Here is a 13,157-nt window from a genome sequence, read left to right on the forward strand (position 1 = left end):
AGAGGTGGAATCAAGTACTTCCATATGTTGTTAGCAAAGGTGTCAATTGCAATCTCTTTGGAGGGCAATTTGGCAATAATCAAAACTAAAATACACATTTCGTTTGATCCAACAATATATACATTTTTCCGACAGTTCTATTTGTATATGATTGTAAAGATTTAGGTACAAGGATGTTCACTGCATCACTGTTTCCTGTAACAAAAGTGACAAACCAAACATAAAAGAGGAGATTGATTAAATAAATTATGTAATGGATCAAAAACTATTAACAGACTATTTCTAGCCTTCCCCTTCCATCTGCTAGGTAAAAAGAAATTTGTTTTGGGTCAACGTTCTCATCTCTCTCCCTAAGGAAAATGTTCAATAGCTTTTAGACTTCTGTGATGCAATACCATGAGGAAAGCAGAGGGCACAGAAAGATGCAAAGCTTTGTGGAATCCAGACAAGCTCAGGAATGTGAGGAGGCATAAGAAAAAGAAAGGTGAATTTATACAATATTACTAGAGATATACAAACCCTTCCCATGTTTCAGAAATGCAATTTTGAGGCTTAAGTCATTTTGAAATACTTTTTGGTGGTGAACTCTATTTCACTGACTTAGGCACAGCTCTGAGACTGGCCTACAGTGATAGCTTCAGAAATGTCATATACACACAATGAAATCCATAAAGCTAGTAAAAGTATTGAGGTGGAAAAGCATATTGCTAAATGTAAAAAAGTAAGCTGTAAACTGTATACCGTATGTTCCCACTTGTTTAAAAAGCCCATCCATATATTATTCACGTACATGTTTTCGAATACATAGGTGTTTTCTGGAGGATGTTTCTGCACATTTATAAAGATGCATACATGTAATAATTTCATTGACCCTCTTGTTTTGTCCTTTATTTTTATGCAATCAATGCTGAATGGTGTTTATAATGACAGTGGTATTGAGTATTATTTAAACAAAAAGTCTCTCTTAGGACCTCAACCATGTGTCAACTGAAATAAAAATGCACAATGTAGGACTTCCCTGGTGGCGCAGTGGTAAAGAATCCACCTGCCAATGCAGGGGACACTGGAAGATCCCACATGCCACGGAGCAACTAAGCCCATGAGCCACAACCACTGAGCCTGTGCTCTAGAGCCCTCGAGCCACAACTACAGAAGCCCATGCGCCTAGAGCCCACGCTCTGCAACAGAAGTCACTGCAATGAGAAGCCCGCGCACCGCAATGAAGAGTAGCCACCCCCCCCCCGCCCCTTTAACCCCCGCTCATCGCAACTAGAGAAAGCCCATGGGCAGCAACGAAGACCCAACACAGCCGAAAACAAATAAATCTATATTTTTAAAAAAACGCACAATGTAAATGTTGTGAGTCAAGTTTTATTTGGGGACCTTACTGAGGACTAGAGCCTGGGAGACAGCCTCTCAGAGAACTCTGAGAAACTGCTCCAAAGAGGTAAGGGAGGAACCAGGATGTATGTGAACTTTTCTGCTTGGAAAAAAACTTGTAATCAAGCATAAAAAGATCACTGCTAATCACAAAGAACGGACATTTCAAGTTAATGATTTTAGTGCTTTTCTAAGTAGGGGAAGATGAAAGAATCTAGGGTCTTTTTGAAATTTTTCCTTAGCTACGTATCTTAGCTACCTAGTGGTCAGTATATCCGATGCACAGAATACTTCCAGTTTTTCTCCATCCTGAATTCCCCTCAGGGTGCACACATTAGCAACTGCAGTGGTTAAAGGCTTAATCCTTGTAGAATTGGGATGGCAGGCAACTTTTTTTTCTTTATGAGTGAAAACAATTTTCAGAGAAGAAGAAAATACACCATGATGTGACATAGATTATCCATAATGGTGGAATTATATATGACTTTTTTATTCTTGTCTGTAAACTTGTGTATTTTCAAAGTTTCCACCATGAGCATGGATTACTTTATCAGCAAAACAAATTTCTCTTCAAAATATGATAGTTTATTTTTAAAATATATTCTAGCCTTTTGGATATTGTCAAAGTGTACAAAAAAACAGAACCAGAAAAAATATATATAGCTAAAAGATCTTTTAGTTACTATTTTGGTGAATAGTAGACAATTTGTTGGGTATCAAAATTTCTGCCCATCCCAGAAATGTTTCATGTGGTGCTTAAAATTACCTTTATTCAAGTCAATTATTTAGTAAAGGTTGTTTGTTTCTTTCCCCCATAAGGACTTTGCTAATATTGGAAGGGTAACTAACCCACCAGGATCCAGGGAATACATTACAGAAGTAGTTCTTGAATTGGAATGTGAATTGGAACCACCAGGAGGGCTTGTTAAACTAAAAAGGGCAGCTTCATCCCCTAGGCTTTCTGATTTGGTGGGTCCAGGGTGGGACCCATAATTTGCATTTCTAACAAATTCCCAGGTGGTGGTGCTGCCAGCTGGTTCAGTGACAACAATTTGAGTATCTCTGCATGAAGCATGCTACCTTATCATCAGCGAGAGCACCAGGCACCTGAGAGCAAGCAGATGCCTGAGGCCAGGGATCGTCATGGCTGAAGGTCCAGAGGGAATCCCTATAGTTTCAGTGCCCAGCCAGACAGGTGGACATTTCAGGGCTGAGGAGGTGGGGAGGCAAATTGGTAACTGAATCAGGGGCTTTGTAGAGTAGGGATGGGAATGTCACCTGCATCATGGTCCTACCTTCACTACATTGCTACAGATGGATATTTAGTCTTTTCATTGTAAACTGGCTTCCACCGTGTGGAGAAGAGATCCATACCTGCATTTCCTTACCTTCAAAATGGAAATGACTGATGCTTCTGAGTGGTTTTAATAAGGGAAGGAAAATGTTACCAGAAATACATATAACAAAAATAAATGTAAAAAGATTATAGTAAGTGTAAGACTTAAAAACGTAGATGCTTCTTTATCTTTGTTACTTCACTTCACCTAGAACTTAACGGACTCTGGTCCCACCTCTGGGTCAAACCTCCCCCCGGGCTGGTGGCGGGCTCTTCTGACGTCCGCACATTCCCTGCCACGCTTGGCTCCGCCAGCAGATGGTGCGGTTCTAGCGCTTTTCCAAAAGTGGGCTGAGAGGACAGAAAACAGAGATTGGGTAGCTCTGAGGCATCGTCCACAGCCACGCACTGCCCGTGGAGCTCTCGGATCACAACACTGTCAGGCCACTGCGTGGCGCCGCCCCCCGCTTTGCTAGAAGTGCCCAGGCATGGATTCCTTTTGGTTGACTGGGTTTGGAAGGAGAACTTGCTTAGGGTGCTAATTGGACCCGCTGAGAAGTAGGGTCTTAAGTGGGAAGATAGTCCGCACGCAATCCCATGTGCTAAAACCTCGCCCACCGTCTCCAATCGAGGAAAGACAAAAAGGGGAGAAAGGAGTTAAACCATCAAAACCACACGCCGTTGGGACAGCTCCAGAAGTATCCTTCTCGGATATGTTCAGGGGCCCAGGTCTGCGAGTCCCTGGCCTGAGGCTGCGCCCCCAAGCGCCGCGGGACGGAGAAGTGCCGAGCTGGGACTGGGGAGGGCGCTGTGGGATCCGGCGGTCGGGTCCCGACTAGCCCCGCCCCTGTCCCGCTCCCCACCCCGGGCCGGTCCAGCCCCAGGACAGGTCTAGGGCGGGTCCAGGCAGTGCCGGCAGCGGCCCCGCCCCAAAGTGGGAGGAGCCGACAACGCCATCGTCATTCCTGACCTGCGCGCGCAATCAGCCGCAGCTGGCGCTTGTTCCCTCCCTCAGGCGGCGCCGGACCCAGACAGACCCGGACGCCGATCGGAGCCTGCCACCTGACCCTCACAGACGTCTGCAGCCCGGCGCCACGGCAGCATGAGTGCGTGCGGCCCGGTCCTCGGCCTCCTCCTGCTGCTGCTCTGCCCGGCGCAGGTGAGCGGCCGCCGGCGACCCGGGCAGGCTGTGGGGGACGTGGTGAGGCCGCGAGGCGGGGAGGGCAGCGGGCTGTGCAGAGGCTCAGGCGCCCCCGGCCCCAGAGGGGGCCAGCCGCGGGTCCAGCGGATCCCGGGGAAGTTGGTCTAGCGATGGAGCCCCTGGAGGTCCCCCCACAGCTCCCCGGTGCCTTTCTCCGGCCACGCTGTTTTCCCTGTGGTCTGGAAGACGGTGGCAACTGGGGGCTGCTTATTTGACCTGTTTGGAGCTCCTTTCACCTGTGGTCACCTCGTTTCTGGATTTAGGGTATGGGGTGAAGAGAGGAGGAAGAACATGGGCAGAGAGGAAATAGGGTTCGTATTATTTAATCTGCCTTTCCCCCTTAATTCTGCCAGATGCACGCGAATTCTTTGTAAATGTGTTTAGAAGATCTGACCACTTTATTTCTTCTCCTCCTCCCCTAAAGGTGAAGGAGGGAGGGGAGATAAAGTTAGCAATCCGTCAGGCCCCAGATTGGAACAGCCCTAAGTACTTTACAGAAGGCAGCTTGGTCTTCTAAAGAGTGCAAGTTACTTCTTACCCACTCCCTTTACATCTCTAGAAGCTGAGGCCGACAGGGGCACGGGTTAATTGGATTTCGCAATACTAGCCGTGGAGAGGAGGGGCCTGGAACTCCCTGGGTCGGCTTTCCCCTGGTTTGGTAGAAGCCCTGGGCATGAGCGCCTCGCCGCTATTTGTGTGTCTACAGTTTTATCCTTTAAATCTGTGGGTGTCCGGAGGGATGTCTAAGGATTTAGTGCTGATTAAACCAGATCCGGATGGGAATCCCAGGTTCTCGTGCCCACTCATAGGCGTGTCAGTGATGAGGGGGCAGTGAGTCCCAGGGGAAGGCAGATCAAGGGGTTTCCTGCACCAGGAAAAGCTCTCCTGAGACGTCTGCATAGTTCTCAGCAGGGGGGTAGGTGTGGCTGACCGGGAAGGGCCTCCTGTATGTGCGTGTGGGCGTCGCCAGGGGTGCGGGTTTGTGGAAGAGCACACACCTGGTGGGGAGGGGAGGCAGAGGAAAGCAGGTTTCAGGGAGGTGCTTTGGAATGGGGTCAACTGGTAGACCGCCTGCTAGCTCTGTGGCTTTGGGCTCATTACTCTTTCAAGCCTAACTTTTTCTGAAGATAAGCAATTCCTCATACGGTTATTGAGGCCCCTCCATGCATAATGATGTTTGGAGAGATCGCATCACTGTGGTAAAAACTCAAGAAATAGCAGCAGTTATTTGCTTTGAAAATACAGCTATTCAATTTCCCGAGAGTTTTAGGTTAGGATCTAACAGGCAGGCTTCACATGGTTAAGTAGCTTTAATTTATCTCTGAAATCCTTTTACCTCAAGGTAGCAGCCGGAGCTGATGGTAAATGAGTGCCTCTTCTCCTAGGACTTTTGGGATAGGTCAGGGGTTGGTCACAAGTTTCTTGCAAAATGCCTGGAAGCCTTGAGAGGGTTTGCAAATATGAACTGGAGACGCTCGTGTTGATATTTTTAAGATTAGCTCCCTCATGTCTGCAGAGGCTTTCAGTACCTGCATTTCCTCACACCTGAAATGTGATGGGGGGGCGGGCGGTTCCCGCTTTTAGAATTCTTACCAGTGATAAGCAGCTCGTCTGGGTTGAGTCTGAGCACCAGTAAGGTTCTGTCACGGAATTGCAGACTAACTGTCCTTCATAAAGTCTGAAGTACCCTTGTGGGGTGGGGGATTTTTGCTTTCCTTAACTTTTAAGTTTTACAGTTGATGAAATCACATTACTAAGACTGCGTGGTTTTTAAACCTTGTGCTCATCCAAATAATGTGTGCAGTTTTGAGAAGTAGCACACATCTCTCCTGACTGTAATATTTATAAGCTTTTTCTTGAGGGACTTGCACCATAATGAGGCCTGGGTAGGAATTAAGCCATTAAAACTGCTTTTCCTGAGGAGATTGGGAATGGGTTAATCTTTCAGCCTGAGAGCATTGAAGAATAACTTTCTGAAATTGGAGCGAATTTGGGTACTCTTCCCCAGTCTCTCCCATTCCTTGATTGATGCTGTGATCAGTTATTTTACTAACATAAGTAATCAAGGGAGAATGAGGCTTTTTATTATTAGCAAGTGGGCAGAAAGAAAACGCCTTGCTGAATAGGTCTTTGTATTCCTTCAGTGTTTGTCATATTACCCAGAACAAAGAATCCTCTTTCCTGGGTAACCCTTCCCCACCCTCCACTCCTCCTAAAAGGGATGCTTTCAGGGGTGTGTTACAGATGACACATTACCTGTGCGGAAGCCTGGAGTGGGCCGTCTCTAACCTGATCTCAGGTGCCTCGTCTGCTCTTTCACCCACAGATCTGTGAAGGGCACCAGCTCTCCAGCCAAATAAACTACTTGCTGTCAAAACCCTGCCCATCTTCCAAGGCCCAGTTCAAAAGTATCTTCATCTGTGACATTGTTATTCTGTTCCCCCAACTAGAATGCCTTCACTCTGAAGTTCTCAGTCTTCATTTAAACTGCAGCAGCAGCGGCGTTTACGGCCTGGCACAAGACTTGGAGTTAGAAGACCTGGTGTGGGTCTTGACTCTTCCTCTTACCAGGAGTGATCTTGGGCAAAGGCAGTCTCCCCCTCTGTAAAATGGGGTTAACAACTTCACCTACTTCTCAGGGTGCTTGTGGAAAGACAGAGAAATATTGTTTGAATTGAACTACCGTGCTGCAGGCTCCTTGAGGGCAAGAACTATATTTTACCATCTCCAGCATGGCCTGAATCAACAAATCATTGGGCCTTCATGGATTTGGGTGAGGGGATAAGATCGGTGAGGCATTCAGAGGCTACTAGAGATCAGAATTGGATTTGCATTTGTTGTCTCGGTGATTGCAGAGATCAACGGTGGCCCGACAGGCTTTCCTTTGCTTGGATCATGCTTGTTGTTTTCAGTCTTTAGAATATTTGCTTTGGCAAGAAAACTTTAAAACACACACACACACACACACACACATACACACATACACATAAACCCAAAAAACCCCTGCTCTCTCTGATGCAAGTGTGCTCTTGGGGGATTTGTGAGGGAATCTTTAGAATTGGGCCACAGAGGAACTCAAATTACCGTCATTCAGTAATTTCATAAATGTGAAGTGAGTGCAATGTAGGATACAATAGTAGATCAAAAGAATCACCTAGTCAGAAAGTGATCTGTCTACAAACTGTAAAGTGCTATGTAAAAGTTAGTAGTTACTATCCCTGTCTTGTTCATAGTTGATGAGAGGACGAGTGGATACACAAAAAAATTACAATGCAAAGGAAAGTGTGCTCTAATAAAGGGACAGAATGTGATGGGGAGTCCATTTTTGAGCTGAGTGTTGGAGGGTGAATTAATGCTTACCGGGCGGATGAAAGGAAAACTGGAGAAAATAGGGGGGAAAGTTACCCGATTGTTACTAAAAACCATTAAACTGTACACTTCAATGGTGAATTTATGGTATGTAAATTATCTCAATATTTTTAAATGGCATCCTGGATTACAAGAGACTAAGGAAAAAGGAATTACCTAATTTTTGCATAGTACTCCATTGCGATGACACCTCTGGTCTTGTTTTAACCTCCCAAGACTCCTTAAGATAGGTGTGATGCTGTTTTTCTTGTTTTACAGATGTGGATATTAAGGCTGAAGTTTGTCTCAAGGTCATAGTTGGTAAATGGCAGACTGGGGCTTGAGCCACTGTCTTCTGACTTCCGGGCTCTGCTTTATTCAAATTCAGAATATTGCTGCCAGGTTATTCATATTTAGCAAGCTCTGTTGAATGGGTGTTTAGCAGACGTTCTACTTGGCCAGTAACGTTCAAGGCATGTTGCTGGCTCCAGTGTGGCTTCTCCAAAAGCCTGTGATAGATCAGGGGTGGATTTAGCCTACTGGCCTGACCCTTGGTTCAATTGTCACGTTGTGTGAACTTTCCTTAGGAAAACACCTGCGGACAGTATACACCCCCATCCACTTTCATGGTTTTGATTTAGCCTTGTGGCTTTTGGATCATTTTTCAAACTCGTGAGTGCGGGAGCTCAGAAATGTCTAAGACTAACTAATAGTGTGACCTTGGGCAAGTCAGTTAAACTGCAAGCTGGAGGGGTTATCTGTAAAGTGAAGATTGGCTGAGCCCATCTAACTCGAAAAATATATCTAAAATACCCATCTAAAGGCGTGCCTGGTGCTCACACAAATTATCCTTTGTTATGTGGATATGTTTACCCGAGGTTGGCTATAAAACAGAGTTCCAGAGAATTCCGTCAATAAAAGTCAGAGCAGACCAGCCTCCACCCCAAATGTCCTGTCATATTTGTTTGGTCTGCATACCTGACCCCAAAGGACACAGCAGGCAGCTTAATCTCTGGACAGGATTCTCTGGGCCACCGCCTCCTGGGTTATCCTGACTGGCCAGGCCAGCCCCTCAGCTCCACCCCTCGCCAGAGCTGCAGCTGGGTGTGTCTCCAGGTTCCATCGTGAGCTTTACTCATCCAGGACAGCAGCAGAGGTGAGGGGCCCAGGCCCTACACTGCATCTGCATGGGATGGCCAGGTACAGGCCTGGGGCTGAGGACAGTCACTGGTCCTGAGAAAGTGAGTCAGGACTTGACAGCTGCCTAGAGTTGTATGTAAATGGTAGTCATTAGTCCTGCAGCTGAACAAGGCTGTGTGGAAAGAGGGACACCTGTGTAGGATGATAGTGGAGGGGACAGCCCATCCCTAGCACATTGTCACAATCTAAGGATACGTCCATGTACAAACTGAGCTGAAGTTTGAACAGTGCAGCAGCTGGTGGGGTGGGTGTGGGGGTGAATAGGAGGGAGAATGCTTAACTTGGCATTCAAAATCTTGTTTATCATTACTGGTTTTCTCACTTATGAGCCATGTGACCTCAGAGAATCCTCTCTGAGCTCCAGTTTCCTTACCTGTAAAATTCTGTGATACTACTATTCCATGGGGTGTCTGAGAAATAAACGAGGCAATGAGGGAGAAATCACTCAACTTTGTGCCTGGCACTCAGTTGATGTTCATTAAGCATTTGAACATGAGTTAATATTCACCCTGGAGTATAGAATTCTGTTGCTGATGTTCAGAGCTTCTCCGTGTGATAAGATGTGCTTTCAGGGAGCTCCCAATTAGAGTCTGTTTAGCAGCTGCTAGAGTTGCTGACACGTAGCAGAAGGGGCATTTTTTTTTTTAACTTTCCTGAACTATTCCTATTATTATTGAAAGATGCTTCCCTGTGCAGTCATATATCCAAAAATTAAACTCTAGAGCATGTTGTGAAATAACCATGTGGCCTAACCTTTAAAAGCAGAGATAGCCTACCTAGGCTTGTAACTACTAAATTCTGGGTTAAAGCCAAAGCAACTTCTTACATAATCCAGTCAAGCTCCTTCAACTCATCTTGTATGTTTTGACAGTTTCTGAATGAGTGAACACTGGATGAGATACTATAGAAAATTTCAAAGGAAGTATAACACCTGGGCTCTGCCCTTTAGGATTCTGTGGCCTCACAGGGCATTCAAGACCAAGGCAAGAAAATACTCTTGCAACTTCTGCCTTCATGCACAACTCTGTGATACTCATAAATTCTCCTTGATCTTAGAGCAGGAGCCAGCAAATTATGACCTGGCTAGAGCCTGTAGCTGTGGATAGTTTTCTTGGGACACACCCACGCCCATCTTTTACCCATTGTCTGTGGTTACTTTTGAGCTACAGCAGACAAGGTTGAGTATGTAGCACAGAGACCTTAGGGCCCACAAACCTATCATATTTAATATTTGGTCCTCTAAGGAAAAGTTTATCCACTGCGTCCTGGTGGATCCCCAGGGGAGCTTGTGGAATGTAAGTCACAGAGAAATGGTTCGCCTGAGCTCTGGGTGCAGGACACCTGCTGACTCAAGCAGTGAGGATGGATGCCCGTGAGCACCAGCCAGGTGCTGCCTGGGGCCAACCTGCCTCTGCCCCAGGACAGCTCACCCGACGGGGGAGCACCATGACCAGATCCAGGTGATAGGAGTCAGAGTTAAATTTAGTGGAGGCAGTGAGTCTTGGGTGAGGCTTGTAAACAGGGAGGCCGTTCCAAGATGGGGGGGACTGAAATGTGTGGAGAAAACAAGGGAGGGCAGACAAGGGCTGGAGTCCGGCCTTGGGGACCCCGATAAATACATTTAGAGGCAGTTCAGGTAGAGTCAACAGCCAGTCACGGAACGTAGTAGAGATTATGTAAAAGTTACTGCATTTGGGTGTGTTTGTGTGGATATATCTCTACAGGTTTGCCTGTGGGAGGGAATTGAAAGCCCGGAAGACCTAGATCTAATAAGTTAGCATTGGTTAAATCTGAGGAATGGGGTGGCAGTGGAGAGGTAAGGGGGAGCTTCCAATGTTATCTCATATACACCTGTAATGTTTGAATATTTGTGATGGGTGGGTGCTCTGTAATTAAGGAAAATAAAATCTACACTCATTTAACATTTTAGGAATCAGTCAAATGTTTAAATGCTTAAATAAGACAGTTCTTGTGGTCATGAATAGCTCTGTAAGACTGGTCAGTGCCCATGAGATGAACTGTGAAGAAATATCATTCTTTGAACTTGTCCCGCACCGACCCCAAGTGGAGCTTTGACAACACCTGTTATTAGAGACTCTGGCTGTGTCGCATGACACTCAGACCCATGGTGTTCAACTGACGGTCACCCTTCTCTGTTTAATCTCAGTATAACCAAGAACGTGCTGTCTGCAGTCCTTGCCACTGGGCTTTTCTCTTACATGGTGAAGGGCACCCGAGCTCATGTATTGTGATAAAATACACATAAAATCGACCATTTTAAGTTAAAGTACAGTTCAGGGACATTAGGTACAACACATGTTGTGCAACTACCACCACCGTCCATCTCTAGAGCTGAGCTCACATGCAATCTGGTGCCCTTTGGGCTCTGTCAGACCTCCAGCCTTGGTGGGTTTATTTCAGTATCGGGCAGGATATGTCCTTCCCCAGGTGAGTATCATTGGTGTGAAGTCAGCACCAGTTGTTCTTGTATCAGAGCAAAGGCAGCTTTCACCCAGACACCTTGCTTCCCTGAGAAAGGAAGTACGTGGCCTGTACCTGAGCCCTTGATTGCTCGGCGTGCCCTTAGTCTTGGTGTCGGCTTGTGCTGCCCTGACATTCCAGGAAATCTCCCAGGGATCTTGAGGTGAGCCGTTGTCTTCGTTGATAAAGTCCGACCACTGGGCCGTGGCACTTTGGAGCCTGGAAACCCCAGTTGTTCGGATGTCAGCTAGGTTCTTGACGGGCTGCATAGATGAGCTCGGCCTAGTCAGTGGTCCGCTGAGGAGTGACCCTCGTGCAGCATAAGGAGTAAGAGCTCCAGCTTCCAAACCAGCCAGGCCTTGGGTCGGGTCTGGCTCTGCCGTTCTCAGATGTGGCCTCAGATGGGTCACTTTACCTGTGTAACCCTCAGTTTCCTCATATGTGAAATGGTGTTATTTTAGTGGCAGCCTCACAGATCTGCTGCGGGATTGAGGTGACAGGGGCATCCTTATCCAGTGCCTGGGTGCCGTGGGCGTGGTGTACCCCCATGGGAGCAGACCACGTGGTGGGAGGTGATGAGGTGGACAGAGGATGGCTGTGGGCTCGCAGGGAAGGGGTTGGGGGGGAAGGGGTGAGGGAGGCTGCACCGGTGAGGCTTCCCGGGAGGTTGGTGGGAAAGGTACCTGGGCCTGAGCCCCTGATGAAGAGGGCCTGGCGATGGAGGAAAGACTGGTTTCCTTTTGAGCACCTGGGCTGTGTAGCAGGTGGTTGGAGGTGCAGCTGGAGAGGAGGTGGGGGTGGTCTGACTGAGCGGGAGGGTGAAATGGAGCAGCCTTCATGGGCAGGAGCAGGTGAAGGGACCAACACAGAGATGAGGCTGAACACGTGGGTGAGGAGGAAGCCAGGTGGTGGAGGTCCCCAGGGGCCTCGGCACCAGCGGGGCCTGCGGTTGAAGGAGATGCTTGGGTTTCAGCTGTAGGTGAGCCGAGGGGAGTCGGGGAGAGAGACTCGAGGTGGGGAAGAGGCCTCCCCACCTGTGCAGCCGTGTGAGTGAGTGCACAGGCGCACAGGCCTGCACAAGGGATGGGTGATGGACCCCCTTGAGGGAGGACCTTAATTATAGGGTTGATTATATATTATTGAGAGTCTGTTTCTGGAACTAGAATGTTCTGGTTTGAATCCTGGCTCTGCTGCTTTGGGACAAGTTATTTAGCCTCTCTGCCTCTGTTTGCTCATCTGTAAATTGGGCATAATAGCACCTCCCAGGACTTCCCTGGCGGTCCAGTGGTTAAGACTCTGCGCTTCCACTGCAGGGGGTACGGGTTCCATCCCTGGTCGGGGAACTAGGATCACGCATGCCGCGCGGTGTGGCCAAAAAAAAAACTTCCCTCGTGCATTTGTTGTAAGGATTCATTGGGTTAATATGTAAGAACAGTTAAAACAGTGCCTGGCACACAGCGAGTGGCCTGTGAGTACCTTTGGGCCCCGCCGGTTCATGCTTCTTTAGGTAGGTGACTTGGGAAAGCAAACCTAAGAGCAGTGACTCAAGCCCAGTTTTTTCCTGGCCCCAAAGAAACCACGAGCAGTTTATTTTCTTCAGGTCTTTGGATCCTCTTTGGTGAGGTCCCGAACAGTTGGAAGACATTAAGAATAATTCCTTACGTTTGAGTGGTAGTGCTTTCTAGTTTCCTAAGCACTTCCTCCTTTATTCCCGCATTCAGTGTTCACACCAGAACTGTGACGTAAGCGGGGTTTTGAGTGCAGTTCACAGGTGGGAGACTCCTGCTCTTCTCAGCCAGGTTACCTGCTCCAGGTGCAGCCGGGCTCAACATTTATTGAGGAACCCAGGACTCCTGATCTCCCGCCCCTCAAGCTCAACCCTCAGCCCTTCCTCCCTACCCCACCCCCCGCCCCATCTCTTCTACTTGGTGGGTGGAAACAACTTTGCTTTGAAACAAATGATGTAGATTATAAAGGATGATCTTGTAAATAGGGACCAAACAGCATTGGGTCATCTTTATTTTCCCGTAGAGTGCTAAGTCCTGGGAAGGGGAACTTAGACTCCAGATGTCCGTCCTGTTAGTCATGCCAGAGTTGGCATTTTTATGACTGGATTCCTGCCACTCCTGTGGGTGATGTGCCAGAGTGCCCCCTGGCCGGGACCTGCTTGCCCTGTTGGTCTGTTGAGAATTCTGTGAGGGGGAGTCCAAG

General features: G+C 47.6%; 1 protein-coding gene across 3 annotated transcripts in view; it reads left to right on the top strand.

Moving 5' to 3' along the window:
• Positions 1–3,706: 3,706 nt before the first annotated feature.
• NPC1 (NPC intracellular cholesterol transporter 1) overlaps positions 3,707–13,157 on the top strand; it is a 47,594-nt gene continuing 38,143 nt past the window's right edge. For 2 of the 3 annotated variants that reach the window (XM_029220808.1, XM_029220815.1), the window contains exon 1: positions 3,722–3,875. In XM_029220808.1, the coding sequence (XP_029076641.1) occupies positions 3,819–3,875 (57 nt within the window). In that variant the 5' untranslated portion in view covers positions 3,722–3,818. Of the gene's footprint in view, positions 3,876–13,157 lie in introns of all 3 variants that reach the window. The other variant, XM_029220802.1, reaches the window with a different exon arrangement.

Source organism: Monodon monoceros, unplaced genomic scaffold, assembly GCF_005190385.1.
Source record: "Monodon monoceros isolate NGI ecotype Baffin Bay Population unplaced genomic scaffold, NGI_Narwhal_1 Super_Scaffold_1, whole genome shotgun sequence".
Taxonomy (NCBI): domain Eukaryota; kingdom Metazoa; phylum Chordata; class Mammalia; order Artiodactyla; family Monodontidae; genus Monodon; species Monodon monoceros.